Here is an 18,246-nt window from a genome sequence, read left to right as displayed (position 1 = left end):
AATAAATACACCGTGAACCTTTGAGTCTGACCACTCAAGTTCAAGTGATAAGGATCTGTGTTCATGCCACTGTTTACAATACGCAGAGGAACTAAAGGATGGAAAACTTTTTTTCAAAAGCCATGTCTTGAAAATATTTTCTGCTTAAAGTCAAAAGCACCTGAGATGTAGGATCCGAAGGTCTCGGTTCTAATCTTAAATGAACCAGCCACATGACCCCTGGCAAGTTTTCTCATCTATAAAAAGATGCAGATGGATAATGACCAATGTCAATCTTCAAATCCAAAATCCTAAGACTCTAACAATAAAATACAAAGACCCTGGGGGTTTGCAATATATGGGACCTATTTGGATCCTGATTCAAACAAACTATAAAAAATATGTTTAAAGGATAAGACAATAGGGGAAATTTGAATCCTGGATTTTTATTTGATCCTATTAAAGGTTATTGTTTGATTTTTTTTAGTATGGTTGAGATGTTTAAAAGTCACCCTACTTTTCAGAGAGACATAATAAAATACATACAATGAAATCATACTCTGCCTGGGATTTGTTTCAAAATAACAAAGGTGAAGGAGAATGAGATACAGATGAAACAAAATTGGCCATGAATTGATAATTGTGGAAACTGGGTGATGGGTAGGTGGAAGTTCATTACATTATTCTTCATCCTTTTTGAAGTTTGAAATTTTCCGCAATAAAAAGCCAAAATAAAATGCTGACTGAAAAAAGTTCAAAAGAAAAAAACCCATGATTTTGCTCCTATTAAAGAGAAATATATAATGAAGGGAGAAAACAACAATAAAAATGGTATTTTTGGATTATTTCTCAGTTCCTAGGTTTCTCCAAACGTAACATTGGAGAAACCATACTAATTCCAGACCCTAAGGCTATAAAAACATTTGGAACGTCTGGAAGATGAACCCCCAAAGTCCCCCACGCCTCTTGGTATTCATGCCTTTGGGGAATCCCTGCCCACAACGTCCCAAGGCTGTTCTGTGTTACCAGTGGCACACAGCAGAGGCGATAGCAAGACACTTCTGAGATTAGTTTATAAAGCAGGGGGGGGCGAGCTCCCACAAGATCCTTCCCTCCCTCCCTCCTTCCCGCTCACCCTCGCTCTCTTATCACATACACTGGGGGAAACCAGCTGCCAAGTCCTGAAGACATGGCGACAGCCCTGGGGACAGGCCCCTACGCCACAGGCTGTGAAGAATTAAGGCCCACAATACCCACACGATGGAGTTGGAAGCAGATCCTCCAAGCACAGCTGAGAGGCCTATAGCCCTGGCCAAGAGCTTAACTGCAACCTCCCCGGAGACCCGAGGCCAGAGCCACCCAGGTAACCGCTCCAGATTCCTGACCCTTGGAAACTAGGAGCTAATAAATGTTTGGTTTAAACTGCTAAGTTTGGGAGTAATTTGTTCCAGCAAAGATATCTAATACAGATGGTGTTGGAATAATGCTATGACCTACATAAAGTTCAGTGTGATATTCTATCATGCAAATAAAACTGTGTTATATACTACGGTTCCTGTTAATTTTATGTACTACTTTAGAAACAATACTAAACTGCATTCAAACGTATTACATGAAAACTGGGTGTCAGGAAACTGTTCTATCATGATGCCTATAGGGAAAAATCCTGTATAAATATATCATTTTAATTTAACATTTAAGTTTAAAGACTGCCTGCACCACTTGCCAGCGTTACTCTTTCATGAGGATGTCCGGTTTGTCCATCTAGATTGTAATCAGAGAGAACATCTCACATACACTTTTCACCCTATAGCAGTTAGGGTCAATTAAGCCAATAGTTGAGTGAATAATTATTTTGAGTTCAGTCAAGTTACCTAGTGCAAACTCCTGTTTTAAGAAAGAAATGGATGCCCAGAGAGGTCCCAGTGCTAAGTTAGGGACAGGGCGAGGACCAGAAATACAGTCTCCTGCTCTCCTGCCCTGTCTAGGGACTAGGAAGGAAATCAGAAGATAAGGCAAACAAAGGGAATGTAGAAGAAAAAGGAAAGGAGAGGACGGCCTCTGCTTATAAATGGAATTGAAGTCATCTTACATAATAATACCATGCTATTAATAACGTTTTTAACAATGACAATTTTAACAATAACAACGTTTTTAACAATAACGTTTTTAACAATGACATTACTCCCAAAGCAGCATGTTTAACAATGACAATTTATAAGCCTCTGCTTATAAATGGAATTGAAGTCATCTTACATAATGATAGTATGCTATTAATAACGTTTTTAACAATGACAATTTTAAAAGGAGTTCTTTGGCATTCCCTCTTCTACCTGAAATGCCCTGCCTCCTCCCAAACTCCAGCCCCTCACGCCCGGCTTTCCAGGAAGCCCCCAATCCCCTGGGCGAGGAGTGGGCTCTCCTTCCGCCAAAAGGCACGTTACCTCCACTTCTTCTCTACCATATATTTGTAAAAAACGACGCACATAAATGTAGCATTTATTCATCCCACAGGCAGCACACTGGGCACGAGCAACGCTGAGAAACACCCGCTGCGCACAAGGAGCCTCGCACCCCTTTGAAAAGGTAACCCCTCGGTGATCACTATGCTGACCGAAATCTGCCTCTTCACCACCACCACCAGCTGCCCGTCTCAATACCTGTCCAGAGTCCGCACACGAAAGGAGCCCAGCAGATACGTTTGTCTATGTTATGTGGCTGGGAGGTCGCCCCAACCTCCTCCACAAGCCCCGTGTCCTCCCAGACAATAAGCAGTAACGTAAGGACAGGATCTGTTCTCCCTTTAGATCGTCTGTATCGCCCTTCACAACGTGGAGGACCCTGTACAATGACCTCAAAGGGCCCACTGGGGTGGGACCCTTAAGCCCTGCTTCCATCAGCAGGTCCTCCAACCCTCCCTTCTCCGCATCTTTGACCGGACTCCCCACAAGACCCCTGCGAATGGCCCTGCACACAGAGAGAAGTCACCATCACAGGTGGCAGGAGCTTCGTCCTCCCTGAGTGTTACGGGTTATACTGCGTTCCCCTAAGAAGAAAGGTATGTTGGAGTCCTAACTCCTAGTAACTCTGACTGTGACCTTATTTTGAGATTGGACCTTTACAGAGGTAATCAAGTCAGAATGTCATGAGGGTGAGCCCTAATCCAATAGGACTGGTGTCCTATTGACAGATAGAAGGGCAATTTGTACACACAGACAGAGGCACACCGGGAGAACGCCAGGCGAGCATGAAGGCAGAGAGCAAGGATATGTGCCTACAAGCCAAGCAATGCCAAAGATTGCCAGCAGACCACCAGAAGCTAGGAGAAAGACAAAACAGATTCTCCTTCATAGCCTCTGAAGCAATCAACGTCTAGTCTCCAGAAATGAGAGGCAACAAATTTCTGTTTTTCAAGCGCTCAATTTGTGGTTCCTTGTTATGGCAGCCCTGGGAAACGAATCCACTGAATCCAACCCTACAGCCCCACTGTGGAGATACGGACCCATCACTGGCTCAGCCGGTAGTAATGCAGACACAGGTGGTCAACTGAGGTCACTACCTGCTAGACACCAGACACTCCAGGCTCACGAGCTAAGGGGCTCCTGAGGGTGTAGAGCAACAGCTGTCTCTTCCAGCTCTTAAAAGTGCGGGGAGCAGGAAAGCTAATGATTAGCTTGTACTTTTGGAAAAAAAGACAGGAAGCAATGCCTTCTCATTGCAATCCCACAGCTGGTGCCCCAAATGCCTCATGTGATCAAGGACAGTGGCATGTGGCAGGTTAGCAGTCCTGTTTTTCATCAATTTCACAATAATACCGGAAAACGTTGCATTTCCCCTTCTATCAGCTAACAGAGGTAGACTGAAAGCCAGCATGGACAAACACTGTTTTTCTGCCTAGACCAGATCTGGCTTTTAAATCCTTTTTTTTTAATTTTCTCTCCCAAAAGCTTTTAACTTTAAAGGGAAAATCTACAAAAATCCTTTAAACACCTATGGGTTTACTTGTTTAAAAGGCAGAACATGAAATATTTTGATTTCCTTTCAATCATTTCAGGAAGATTGCAGCTGGCTAAACTTAACACAAAATAAGTTTGGGTTTGACGGGGCGGGGGGGGGGGGTGTGCGGGGGACAAAACATTAACTCTGAACAAGCGAACTTTTTAAAGTCCTGTGAACTGTGACTGACTTCTCTACCTGATCAGCTGGAATTGGCTAGCATTTTCCAGTCTGGGTACTGTTATTACTAACCACCACAACATATAGGTGGGCCGGGAGGATGCTACCTTAAAAACACAGCTCAAACTTCCAATTAAAGATAGCAATTGAACACCTGTATTTAGCTCAGCTCCTTCCCTAAACCTCTCTCCATCTATAATACAATAAAGGAATTTTTCTCAATGGCAAAAAGAGGAAAAACCAAAAAGAGGAAAAACCAGCAACCAACTTCTAAAAGCTAGATCACTGATGGACAATGGTACATGGCAGAAATGAGAAAGAGAAATCCTAAGCCAGTATCCTAAACCAGTACTGGAAAAAGCTAAGAAGCGACCAAATAAACGGCACAGAACCTCCCAAAAGGTTCAAGGACTCAGCGGCCCTGTGAACTTCAGAAAACAGACACAACGGTGGGAGTGAAAAAGGGAAGACGGGTTGAAAGCCTATTTGAGAACCTGTTATAGCTCCTCATCTTTCTCCACTACTCCCAAAGCAGCATGTTTATTCTCTGGAGGTCAAACAGCAGGTCTCAGGACTGGGCTGCCAGGCACAGCTGAAGATGGGGGTACTACATCAGCAAGCTTTTGCTGTGTAGCAGCTACCCCAAGACTCAGAGGCGTAAAAGAGCCTCTCATCCTCCAGAAGAGTGTCAAGGCCTGTTCACATGGCAGCAGAATGGTTTCAGCAGCAAAAGGGCCAAGCCACAAAGCAAAAGCACTCACTGTTCAAGCCACTGATGGCCTGCCATTTGGTCACATCCCATTGGCAAAACAAGTCACACGATCAGGCCCAGAGCCAAAGAAATACTGCAAAATGTAGCAGGCACTTCTTCCCCATCTACCACAGGCACTACACTGAAAACAGGGGTTATGTCCCAAATAATGACAGACGTCTTCTAGCCCTCTTCTCTTACTTGGCTCCCAGGCAGCCATGCATACCCCTCCTAAAAGGGCACTGGGCAGTCTTCTCTGGGAAACCTGACCAGCCAGAGGAAAAAAAAAAATGATCTGACACTAGGAGTTCCCCAATGATCTGTCTGCCAGGAGTGCTCTTGGCAGAGAGCAAGGACCACCCTCACCCTGAGAGCTGGTTTCCAGTCAGCTTCTTAGTCCACTAGTCTTCAAAATGAGCTGGAATTTAAAAAAAAAAAAAAAAAGAACAAAGCATTCTAACAGTATTTGACTGTGTTGGTTGTTACATGACTATGTCAAAACTCAGAATTATATGCTAAAAAGAGTAAATTTGGGGGCTTCCCTAGTGGCGCAGTGGTTAAGAATCCACCTGCCAATGCAGGGGACACAGGTTCGAGCCCTGGTCCGGGAAGATCCCACATGCCGTGGAGCAACTAAGCCCGTGTGCCACAACTACTGAGCCTGCGTTCTAGAGCCCACGAGCCACAACTACTGAAGCCCGCGTGCCACAACTACTGAAGCCTGTGCGCCTAGAACCTGCGCTCTGCAGCAAGAGAAGTCACCGCAATGAGAAGCTTGCGCACCACAACGAAGAGTAGCTCCTGCACACAGCAACTAGAGAAAGCCCGCACGCAGCAACAAAAACCCAACTCAGCCATATATAAATAAATAAATAAATAAATTTTTATAGATATTAAAAAAAAGAGTAAATTTTCTATGTAAATTATACCTCCAACAAACTGTAAAAAAAAAAACTTTGAGAAAAGAGATATAGGAGAAGAAATCCTAAAACAAAAACAAAAGTATTAACATCCTCAGGGAGCTAAGAGAAGAAATAGAAAAAAACTGCACCCATAAAACAAAAACAAACAAAAAAACTTTTCAGAGAACAATAAAAAAAAGAGTTATTTGAAATTAAATACATGAGAGCAAAGAAAGCTCAATAGAAGGGTTAGAAAAAGGTAAAACTGAAAAGACAAAAGGACAAAACAGGCCACAAGCACCAAGGACATTAACAAGTACCCTAAAAGGAAAGACCAGAGAAAACAGAGAAAAGAAAATTAAAGGAATAATAGGGGGAAAAAATCCCCAAAATTGAAGAGTGTGAATTTGTAGAATGACATGTCCCAGCAAGCGCCCAGCATAGTGGACAAAAATAAACCCACACCAAGACACAGCATGGTGAAATTTCAGAACACTGGAGACAAAGAAAAGATAATACAAGGGTGTAAGAGTTCAGAGAGAATGAAAAATAGGTTTTATACAAAGGATCAAGAATCAGAATGGCAGCAAGCTCCTCAACAGCAAATTGAAAGCCAGAAGAGGGAATTCCCTGGCAGTCCAGTGGTTAGGGCTCCGTGCTTCCACTGCAGGGGGCACAGGTTCCATCCCTGGTCGGGGAACTAAGATCCCACAGGCTGTGCAGTACAGCCAAAAAAAAAAAAAGCCAGAAGATACAACAGAGTACTAAGAAGTGATTTAGCACAGAATTCTCTACCCAGGGCACTTCCCTGGTGGCGCAGTGGTTAAGACTCCACGCTCCCAATTCAGGGGGCCCAGGTTCAATCCCTGCTCAGGGAACTAGATCCCACATGCGTGCCGCAACTAAGAGTTCGCATGCCACAACTAAGGAGCCCGCCTGCCACCACAACTAAGACCCGGAGCAATCAAATAAATAAATAATAAATTTTTTTAAAAAAAAATAATTCTCTATCCAAATAACTGACTTCCAGAGGGGCTAAAGACATTTTCAGACATCCAAAGTGCCGACAAGTGTGCATCCCGTGCACTTGGGTAGCTACCTAAAGGATGTGATTCACCGAAACTGAAGGAAACGAAACCAAAGGGTATGGGGGAGTAGTGAGGAGGAACAGGATGATCCAAAAGAGGAGACAGAAAAGGAAAGTTCCTGACCGCAAAGGGAGATCCCAAGACAACAGCCGAGGGCAGCTGCTACCAACCAGAGTACCAAGAAGATGAAGCTGACGGGAATAGAATATCCACTGGGCCAGAACGAGGTGAGGTTTTCCATCCAGGTAAGAGTTTGGGGTTGAATTAGTAAGGAGTACACAGACAACCAAGGAAGTGGAAAAAACAAAGGCATCATTTACTTAACTTTCAGGAAAACAAAATAATGAGCAGGTAAGGAGGCGTAATCATAGCTGACTGCACAGTTCAGCTGTAGCTTGGACACCACAATTCTGTAAACACTGAGTGAGGCCTCACCAAAACGTAGCTGTACTGAAGACTAGGAGAAGGGTATCTGACCTGCGAGAGCAAGGAGGGAAGAGATAACCGAATGCTCGTCTTCCCTGCATCCATTCAGCATGGAATTATTACCTCAAGTTGAAAAAAAAAAATTTAATGGCAAGAAAAGCATGTAGTCTCCAGACTTTGGAGCAAATACCCAATCAGCTAAAAGAGTTTTAAAGGTATGTCCATCTAAAGAGCAAGAAATGGTGGTGGTCAGGAGTGGGGGAGGGTGTGAAGGGAGTTTCTTATTTTTTAATAAAATGACTTGAATTATTTGATTTTTCAATCTATGTGTATGGATAACTTTAATTAAAAATAAGCACCAATATCAAATAATTTTATTAAACAAGAAATAAAAATACTAGATGATCAAGTCACTTGGAAAAATCAGACACTTAGCTTTTTCAAGGGCAAGGCAACCCATCACAGCCCCTCTGACTTTAAGAGCATCTCCTCAGAACGTGAGGATTTCAAAAGCAAGAAAGTCCAGGTGAAACCACTCCTTTTCTAGCCTGAAGCAGGAATTATGGTATTGTCTTCAGTTCCCTGGGTGTCCGGGCAGCTTGTCAGAGCCTCCAAGAGATTTAACTTCAAAACAGCTCGGACAGCGTGCACTATCCTAACTTCCTATCCTGCCTACCTGGAATCCCTCCTCCACTCCCTACTCTGACAGGTTGGGGCACACACCTGACACATCCTGCCTCCAGGACTGAGAGTTTCTGAAGACCTAGCTGTCCAAAACCGTGTCCACAACATCACAGGAGCACAAATCACCAGCAATGCCAACCTTTAACCCCAATTCACAGGATCCCCACGATGAAGCCAAAGAGAGACGACACACCTACCCTCCCCACGACAGCCAGGTGAGGGATGGGGCTCTATCTAGGCACCTCTCTTCCCTCCTTTCCTGAAGTCTACTATTCCCTTATCTCTCCCTGTATTTAACCGGCTCCATTGCTTTCCTGCATCAGCCCCTACTATTTTATGGTGAAACAGCATTAGACATGAACTCAAACTACTGCACTTGCATTTCTAACGCATCACTTAATGCCCTTTAACCTCAGTTTTTTCATCTATAAATGGAGATAATATTCCTTGAGGACGGAGACCTTGTGGTTATCTCTACATACTCCATGGTGCCTAATACAAGATATACTAAAATATTCACGTCTAAAACCATGCTTCCGGGCGCCCCTGGTGGCGCAGTGGTTAAGAATCCGCCTGCCAATGCAGGGGACACGGGTTCGATCCCTGGTCCGGGAAGATCCCACATGCCGCAGAGGAGCTGGGCCCATGTGCCACAGCTGCTGAGCCTGCGCTCTAGAGCCCGCGAGCCACAACTACTGAGCCCACGTGCCACAACTACTGAAGCTCGCACGCCTGGAGCCCATGCTACGAAACAAGAGAAGCCACCGCAATGAGAAGCCTGTGTACCGCAGCGAAGAGTAACCCCAGCTTGCTGCAACTACGGAAAGCCCACGCAGAGCAACAAAGACCCAACTCAGCCAAAAATAAATAAATAAAGCCAAAAAAAAAAAAGTAAAGGGAAAAATGCTTTACATTTTAAAAAAAAAACCATGCTTCCGAGGAGCAATCTCCAGTCAATCAACTGCTCTCCTGCTCCTGGCTCTCTCACCCAGAACAACCCTGGTACACAACCCAGAGCCACACCCCTATATCCTCAGGGACCCAGAAGATTCAGCGGCAACTGCCAAGATGCAGAATGGAAAGCAGGACATACCTGGAAGGAAGTGGGAATACAGACGAGGTTCAGATTCTCTTGTTTCACTCTCTCAGCTGTGGAGACAAAAGCCGCGTTGGTGGTTTTTCTCTCTCCTCACCTTATTTTCCTTGTCGTACTCACATTTGCTCAAATCCAACAGAAAAGGTCCAACCCCGCCCCCCACTGAAACGTCCCTTTCATTCTATGTCCTCACCCTTGCTGAAAAGTTGGTAAACAGCCTCCACATGTCACTAGACAGGGACAAAAAAGCCTAAGGAGGTAAGTATTAACCACAAAAAGAGCAACGTCAGGGTTTGCTAGTATGTGAGTGGCAATATTCAAAGAATTTTGTACACATGAACTCTTTTAATCCAGTAACCCAAAGATAACTTACAATTACTATTCCCACTTTACAGATGAGGAAACCGAGGCACAGAGAGGCAAAGTAACTGGTACGCAGTTAACAAATGGCAGAACTGGGATCTGATCCCAGGCAGTCTAGTGCCAGTCTTAACTACTTCCCTATATAGGCTTTTACAGAGAGAAGCTAGAATTTGACTTTTACAGTTAGTAAAAAAATATAATCATTTATAGACCCCAGAGGGTGGTTAAAGAGGGTTTATTTATTCACTTTGGATTTGTACCTTTCGGGAAAACTTGATTTAAACAAAAAGAAAAGTCTTGGGAATTCCCTGGCGGTCCAGTGGTTAGGACTCGGCGCTTTCACTACCGGGGCATGGGTTCAACCCCCTGGTCAGGGAACTAAGATCCCACAAGCCGCATGGTGCGGCCAAAAAAAAAACAAAAACCAAAAAGGAAAGTCTTAAGGGATGCAGACAAAGAACGTCTCCTGTCATTTCAGTGAACAAAGGATGTCGCAGCCATCAAGCCCTCAGCCACTGCAGCTGCCCCCAGGCGGTGCACCCGAGAGGATGGAAAAAACAGGATACTGGCTCTAGATTAAGGTGCACATCAAAGGAATAATTTCATTAAGCCCAGACCCTTGCATCTTCCCATACATAGGAAAGCACTACATTCATTAACTTGAGATGTCTGGTTTTACTTTAATTAACGGTAACCTTTTGATGTTCGACTGCTCGGGGTTTTTTGGCAAAAACTCCTATGTATCCTGGCTCCTCAACAGTCCCTCAGAGCTATCTGGGAGGCTGTATCCCAGGCTTAAGTCCTCAGTAACACCCCCAAATAAAACATAATTCTTGGGGAATTCTCTGGCGGTCCAATGGTTTAGGACTCCGCGCTTCCACTGCAGGGGGTGCAGGTTTGATCCCTGGTCGGGGAACTAAGATCCCACAAGCAACACAGCATGGCCAAAAAAAAAAAAAAAAAAAAAAAAACACACACACAAAACATAATTCTCATCTTCGAGGCTGTGCATTTTTTTTCAGTCAACAGGGAAAAACTGTCTTATTAAAAATTCCAAGTCTCCTTAATCACTGGGTGTGCACCTTGGGAGACTCAGATGCCACTATTATGAAATCCACAGTAATCCCTGTGCCCTCAAATCCTTCACATACTCAATGCTGAGGCAGAAGGGTGTGCAACACTGAGGCTTTCAGAAGCCATCACACCCGCACCACAATCGTTCTTTAAAGACAAAGCATTCCTGGGCTTTGTCCCCTGAGCACAGCCCCTTGGCACCTACCAGAGGAGATCCACATTCAGGCAAGCCTCTCCTCTGGGCTCTGTTCTCACAAACAAGAGCAGGGCGGTCAAACCTGTCCAGCAGCCACCGGGGTTGATAATTCTTGAGCCTCTCCTGAGCCCAGAGACACCCAAATCAGAATGAAGTCAGCATCTGCAGAGCCAGCCACCAACTGCAGGGTCACGGACAGGCCAAGCCTGCGCTGGCCCGGCCGACCTCGATTTGTTTGCTTGAGAAACCGCGGGCTTTAGAGGGTTTGCCTGCCTCAGGATCCATGAGGCCACGCACACACACCCCTGATGACAATTAAGATTCTGCGGAGACCTCACCCTAAGTCAGCTCCTCACCCAGCTCAGCAGAGTAAACAAAGCCAGGGCAACCCCAAATTTGGGTGAAGAGGCCCAAGAACCCCACTCAGAGGAGCGCAGAAACACTCACCTGACCACAGGCTCCGCAATGCTGGTGCCAAGCTGCGCGCTGCTTCCTCCCTCTCCTCCATGTCCCCACCCCCATCACCCCACACAAACACCCAGGAGTCAGCCTGAGAACGTACCTATTCGCTGCACAGCGTGGACAATTGTAGAACCACTCCCAATTCCCAGCACTTGGTTATTCTGCAAAAAAAAAGGAGGCAGGAAATCCAAAACTTATTAATACCATGCTTTACGCCCTTCTCCAGCCCACTTCCTAGAGCTATAAAATTATTAGGAACCGCAATTCACCAACTTGGGTGCAAGGTACTGTGCCCACAGAAACATAATCACTGAACCTCAAAGCTGTACTTTGTCCTGGTGCCCAGTGGCAATTTATCAGCAGAGCCCTCCTCCTTTCATCCCTGACAATGACATCACCATTTCCTCCTGTGAAAAGATAAACTGAAGCCTATTAAAAATTTTAAGCATTTATTTCAGCAAAAATCAATTTGAATTGGGCAGCACTCAGTCTAGCAGGCAGAAGGGAGCTCTGAGGAGCTGTACAAAATTAAGACTTTTATAGCAAGAAGCAAGCGGGGACAAGGAAGTTATATTGGGCAAAAAAGCAAGCTGGTTATTGTAAGGTTAGTTCCCTTTAGGGGACGGCAGGGGTCTACCAGGCAGATGACCTCAATAGTGCTGATCAGGTGATTCCTGATTGACTGAGCTAAGATTCCATACTAAGATTCCATTTCTGGGAGAGCCAAGAGTGTAATTAGGTATTGTTTGGTGATGGGGGGCTTGGCATAAGCGACTCCATTTTGGGTCTGTTGTCTCATTTTTAACACTCCCTACCTCCTATCAGCACAAAAGATTTGGCTTATTTACAACGTAGAGCAACTTAAGTCAGCCTCACAGAAATGGCCTGCAGATGAACGCTGAACGATTTTTGGCCATCCCCAGGAGCACGATCAGAAAGGAAAGACCCTAGGAGAAAAACAGAGCCTAGCTGAACGTTAAGAGCAGAAAACAGAGGTTTCTGGCTTCCGCGACTTTTCACACAAGTTTAACATCTAAAAGAAGGGACTGACCACAGTCCCCATCAAGTTGGTGGCATCACAGCGAACCTCAGAGACACATCAAGCCTACCATCCAGAGCGCCAGCCAAAGTCAACAGAAGAGAGTCTGAAGCAACCTTGAATAGCAAATCACATCAACTCTGTCTGACTGATCCCAAGGGGTCCTCATTTTGCACAAGCCTGCTTCAGAGAAAATGGGGAGAGGGTGAAGGCTTAGGTGGGAACATGAGAAATAGTCTTCATCTGCCATATAGGAAGCCACTCCTTGAGTACAACAGAGAAGAAACAGGCATCATACTACTGAGCCTATCATCTTAAGAAAAGGGGGAAGGTACCTCAGAGTAGACCAGGGGCAGAGGAGGGGCCCAGCCAAGGTCAGTTAGACCACAAACAGCAAAACAAGGTCAGAGTACAAACAGTCAGGAACTAATGTGAAGCTTGGTTCCTAAGCAACTTCCTGGGAGTAATCTCCTGCCTGCTTAGAGCAAAACAGCTACAAGCCAAAGCTTAATATCATTTGTTAAGCACCTACCGAGAAGATTCATAAATGTTAATATAAGTCAAATCTCACAACAACCCCTTGTGACCTCAAGGCCCTTAGCCCCGCTTTAGAGATGAATTCAACACCCTAAGGAAAAATTTAAGACTTCGAAATGAGCAAGAGATTATTAGACATACTTTCAATGAAATGCTGGACTCTGCAGGTAGTATCTGATCCTACAGGGGTGTGTGCCTTTGCTCAAAGTTTCAAAGTCACCAAATAACACCAAGGGGCCTTAAAACAGAGCTTGTGCTAGGTCACGATTTCACCTGTGATGATGCCCTCAAGAAGGCAATGCATCCAACAGCCATTTAGCTACTTGGGCAAACCTCAATAGCAAGGTCTTCAAGACCAGTAAATGTTACATCACAACACAAAATAGCTGAATATCAGAAAATGTACAAACCTTCAAGTAACGAGGAAATGTCTTGACTAGGTAGGCTCAACCTGACCTTCCCACCCAACCTGAAGCTGAGAGCTCTAGCTATACAGTAATTCAACTGTCAGATTCCTCATTACCATACTCTGCCATATACTCATGTCACCCAGCAGGCAGGTGGCACACAGATGAACTTGGGTGAGTCACACAAGCTCTGTGCAAGTTTCCTCCCTTGGCTTTTGCAAGAGGCCAGGAATTGCACAGGCCTGCCAGGCCCAAAGCTCTTCAACCCTGTGGTCCTGCTACCTTGCAATCAGATGACTGGCCAAGAATCAGTGTACCAGCCAAAGCCAAACAGAGGTGCCCCAACAGCAGAAGGCTGCCAGGCAGGCTCTGCTGGAGGAGCAGGCTTCTCCTGATGGCAATACTTGACAACAGGCCATACGTGCAACATCACAGCTCGGGTCACCTTGTCCAGTAGGGTAACCGCTTCTGTTGACCAACTGGAACCACTGCCCACCAACTTCTTCAAGCTAAGCCAGCCAAAAAGCTAAGCCCAGGCTCCAAAGAAAACAAAGGAGGCTAGGGACCTTCAGGAGAGCATGGCCCTGCATGGTGACCCATCCTGCAACAGACACACCTGAGTCCCGGGTGGCTACCCAAAGGCTTCAGCTGAGAACTCTCCAAGTTTTCCACCCACCCAGAAATGCAAGTAGTCACCAATGGACCAGGAACACCAATGGGCTAGGGAGACTCACCCCACAACCTCCATGTTTGTGTCCACACTGCACACAACTCATCAAGCATTTACTGGGAAGGCCCCACTGTGACCAACACTGAATGAAAGTAAGGTTAACTACTCTCCAGAAGCTTACCCTTCAGGGAACTGGGAGACACACATACACATAACTAGACCATAAAGACACCTAAGAGGCATAAGGCACCTAAGAGGTATGGAGTGCTACAGAATTAAAGGGGAGAACTGCTTCCCCTACAAGGCTAAGGAAAAACTGAAAGGAAGAATGGCCTTTGAACCAAACCCTGAAGGACATATACGATTTTAATAGGCAAAAGCAGCAGACAAGAAAAAGCACTCTTGGTCAAGGGTTGTGATATTAAAACACACACTCTATGCCAGCAGTCTGTCCTTTCCAATGTTCTGGTACCTGGGAGAGAAGGGAGCAGAGAAGGAAACAAGACTGTGGGCTTAAGGACAGAACCAGAGCCTCTTATCTGTGTATCCCCTCCACCTGCCTCAGTACTGGTTTACAGTAGATGCTCCTGATGTGTCTTATGGAGGTTAGGATGAGGCCACCTGAGGGGCACAGTGACAAGAGTAGATTAAAGCTTCAGAAGAGGATAATGCACCACTTGGGTGGTCGACAGAGGGGACAAGATAAGGGCAACTGCAATCTTCTGGCCACGAGGAGAGCCTAAACCAGGAAAGTTGGCAGGTCAATAGGAAGGGTCAGTTCTAAGAACATTCCAAAGGTGGAACCAACAGGACCTCGCACACAGCCTAGCTTGATAAACTTACACAAGTGAGTATGAAACGGAGCAGGAACCTATGCGGTCCTCCCGTACAAATCCTTTCCGTGTCCTTCGTTTCTTGCTTGTAGGAAATAGGCTTCTTTCAGCCTCCTTGACCTCCCCTGAGTTCCAAAGGGCAGATTCAAACAGTTGCTAATCAGGGAAGGGAGGGACTGTAGAAACAAGGCAGGAGCAGTCAAGAAACAATGGTGCTGCGACAGGCAAGGTCCTGGTTCCTTCTCAAGGAATATACAAAACAATACAACTCTGAGTTCTTCTACAGGAACTAAGGCCCCACCCAGGTGGAAGATGGTAAATTCAGGCTGGGCGCAAGACTTCGGGCTAAACATCACCCAGTTACCTCACCATCAACCAATCAGAAGAAAGTCTGCACTCAGTGGAAGGTAAGACTCTGAAGCCCCCCCCCTCCCCAAATGATTAACTGCGATTAACTTCCCCTTTCTCCCCAGGAGTTGATTCTTGGAGTCTGCCTTCTCCCCAGGTTGCCGGCCTCCAGAATAAAGTAACCTTTTCTTTCCAACCAACACTTGTCTTTGGAGGGGTGAGCAGCCAAACCTGAGTTGTGTAACAAGTAAACAATTTCAAGACACAAAGTGCTAAAGGAAAACTTGGCCTTAGATGGAAAAAAGGATACCCCCTGGAGAGAGCCTTGACAATTAGGTACCGGACTATGCTCAATAAACCTGTGGCTTTGAATTAAGTTATCCTGTCTGCAAAGTATCCAGGACCAGCCTCTCCTCCTCCCTTTAGCCACATTTCTGACCAACACACCCAACTACCTACACACAGTAGGCACTCAACAAATACCTGCAATGAATGAATCGAAGTTACAAAGAAGAAAATACAAAATTCAAGTAGTGTTGGCATCTCAGAAAAGAAGTTTGCAAAGGAAAGTGGGTGTAACTGAGATGGGGGTGAGGTGCCCCCAAAAGGCCTATGGAGATCTCCCCAGGATTGCCTGGTAACTTCATGCAATAATGTGGCCAGAATCCAGTGTTTTGCGGCTCTGGCCTAAGGTGGGAGCTTGCAAATTGTAATTTAACCAAATACATAATAATAAAACAATGGTTAGAGAAGAGCATGCCACCAAATAGGAATGTAAATAGGTTAATAGGAAATCTAATATATGGGTCTTTTCTAATTGTATAGATCTCATTTATCCATTACATTTACCCATTACGATTCACTTTATCCAGGCATTTTGAAATTTCAGCTTACCGTCCCAATTTTGCAGCTGAGGCACGTGAATCCCAAAAGGAGAGCCAGATTACACATTTTACATTATCTCTGTGAATCCCCATAGAAAATCCTATTGCTAACCACACTATTAAACCAGAACAGAGCAGCTGTGTAACTGGTGGAAGGGAACTGGAACGGAAGTCACTCGGTTTGGGTCCTGGAGGATCCTTGGTCATTCCTCCTACAGAACACGCAGAGCCAAAGGTTACCACACTCGCCCCTCCCACTTAGCCAGGCGGTGGGAGCATCAAACATCTATCTAGGCAAAATAACTTTGTACACGAAAGCATTACCAAACGTAAAGAATAAAGAACCATCACTAGAGAAAAGGGAATCTGATACCACTTTCCAGGAATCAGAAAAGAAAGATTAAAAGCCAATAAAGTCAAGGAAACTCCACCTAAGGGCAGAGATACTCCACTTGGCTGCCGGTATTACAAGTAAGATAATTGACTGCTGGCAGCGAATGCTCTCGGGTTAAAAGACTCCACCCAAGAGGACCACACCCGCAACAGAGCAAACAAGTAGGGCCACGACCTCGCCAAGTAAGAGCTAAACATCTCCACATCCCAACCTTAAAGACGGTCCTCCAGACTTCAAGCGTCCACCCGAGCCCTGTCAAAAGGAGGTTTAAAGCCTGGGTTTCTCCTTTGGCTCAGTCTCCTCTTCCCTCCAGCGAGTACACTCAGGAGCGGGTGCGCGCCCAGCTAAGCACTTTCTTGGAGTAAAACTTCAAAACACTTTTAAAATCAGCTCCCCACCGACTTCCCAGGGCAGTGAAGCGAGTGAAGACCTCTCGCAGTCCCAGTCTCTTATTTGTTGAAAAGGAAGCCACACGCTAAGTCCCTACTAACCCCACTCCAAACAACAGACGCACACCACCAGGCTCCACTTTGCAAACTTAGCTGGCCTGACAAGCAGTCTTTAGATAGCACAACTTTAGGGGCCGCGACCCCAACCGATTCCACATCTAAAAGGCCTTGAAGGAACAGGTCTCAAGGCGGGTAAAATGCGTACCCCCTCCCCTCTCACGCAGCCCCCTCCCTGCCAGGAACTAGGCGCACCCGGCAGTGCCCAGAGCACGACCCCATCAGGCCGAGCACGGACGCCCCACGTCCTGAGCTGCTCACCCTCACGTGGTTCTCCACGGCCGCGCGGCCCGCCAGCTTCTTGGCCTCCTCGGCCTTGGACATCGTGGAGGGGGCCGGGCAGACGCTGTTAGCGTCCCCGCCAGCTGTACTTGCGCTGCCAGCGCCGAACTGCGCGCGTCCCGGCAACTGCACGTGGGAACCCGGAACGCCCCAGCTGTTCCCGCCTCCGCCAGAGGCCGCGCCCCCGGCCCGCCCGGGCAGCGGGGCCAGGACCCGCCCGTAGAGGGTGCTGAAGGGCCCGGGTCGCTGCATCCCGCCGCCCCGCTCCAGCCTCCGCCACGGTCCCGCCCCCGGCTCTGCCGGAAGTCTGGTAGCTGACGTACTAGGTCCGCGTCCGCTGCAGCGCGGGCCTTCCTGGGAAATGTAGTTCTATGGCTTCAGTGGCCTGAAGCCGTGCCCCAGCCTGGACTACCAGCCCCATAATGCTCCGCGACCGGGTTCGCAAATCTCGGCGACAGGCATTGGCGCAACGGCTTGTACCGCCCAAGTAGCCCCGGTGGGGTCAATCCTGGAGATTTTTCTCTTTGCCCCAGCATCTGAGAAGGGAGTGTTAGATCTGACCCTGTTGTTTTTTTCTAGAAGTAAGAACGTGGCGGTGGACGAAGCCTGAGGGCAGTCGCTCTTCTGGAGATGTCCTTTTGGGAGTGACTTCTCTAGACTGACGCCACAGGGAAACGCACCTGGGGGCTCCGGCTCCCACTTTAGTCCATCCTTAGGCCCCCCCCGCCCCCCACCGCAGGCCCAAGGCTACAAATTAGAACGCCCAGCCTTAGATGTTGTTCTGCACTGGGCAGCGTTGGATGGCACGGTTTCCCTCCAGATGGAGCCTGGCTGGGAACGTACGTGTGACCTGTAGAAACCCTGCAATACTTGATGACTTAAAAAGGGCTTTCACTGAACCTAACAGCTTTCTCTTTTCTTCTCTACCTGTAAAGTGTCTTGCTGTAGGTGTGGACGAAAAAAAACGCACGATGTAAGAGCAGTGACTTTCAGTTTTAATCTGGGACCTTGCTAGGGATTCTAGCCTGAGAGATAACCTCTCAGCTACGTGGAACTATTACGAAGAGATAGGGGAGGGGCCAGTATATATATACATATGTATACGTATACATATGAATTTTTGATCTAGGAAATGTAGTTAAGCATACA

At 46.5% G+C, this 18,246-nt stretch overlaps 1 protein-coding gene across 2 annotated transcripts in view; it reads right to left on the bottom strand.

Moving 5' to 3' along the window:
• RPIA (ribose 5-phosphate isomerase A) overlaps nucleotides 1-17,377 on the bottom strand; it is a 32,465-nt gene extending 15,088 nt beyond the window's left edge. The window contains exons 1-3 of one of the 2 annotated variants that reach the window (XM_061211233.1): nucleotides 17,077-17,377; nucleotides 11,298-11,358; nucleotides 9,100-9,155 (exon numbers count right to left, since the gene is read on the bottom strand). In XM_061211233.1, the coding sequence (XP_061067216.1) occupies nucleotides 9,100-9,155; nucleotides 11,298-11,358; nucleotides 17,077-17,349 (390 nt within the window). In that variant the 5' untranslated portion in view covers nucleotides 17,350-17,377. The remainder of the gene's footprint in view (nucleotides 1-9,099; nucleotides 9,156-11,297; nucleotides 11,359-17,076) is intronic. The other variant, XM_061211234.1, reaches the window with a different exon arrangement.
• Nucleotides 17,378-18,246: the final 869 nt, after the last annotated feature.

The sequence above is a fragment of the Eubalaena glacialis genome, chromosome 14 (genome assembly GCF_028564815.1).
Source record: "Eubalaena glacialis isolate mEubGla1 chromosome 14, mEubGla1.1.hap2.+ XY, whole genome shotgun sequence".
NCBI classification, from domain to species: domain Eukaryota; kingdom Metazoa; phylum Chordata; class Mammalia; order Artiodactyla; family Balaenidae; genus Eubalaena; species Eubalaena glacialis.
Note: the sequence above shows the minus strand (reverse complement) of the source record. Positions and strands in the feature narration are given on the sequence as shown.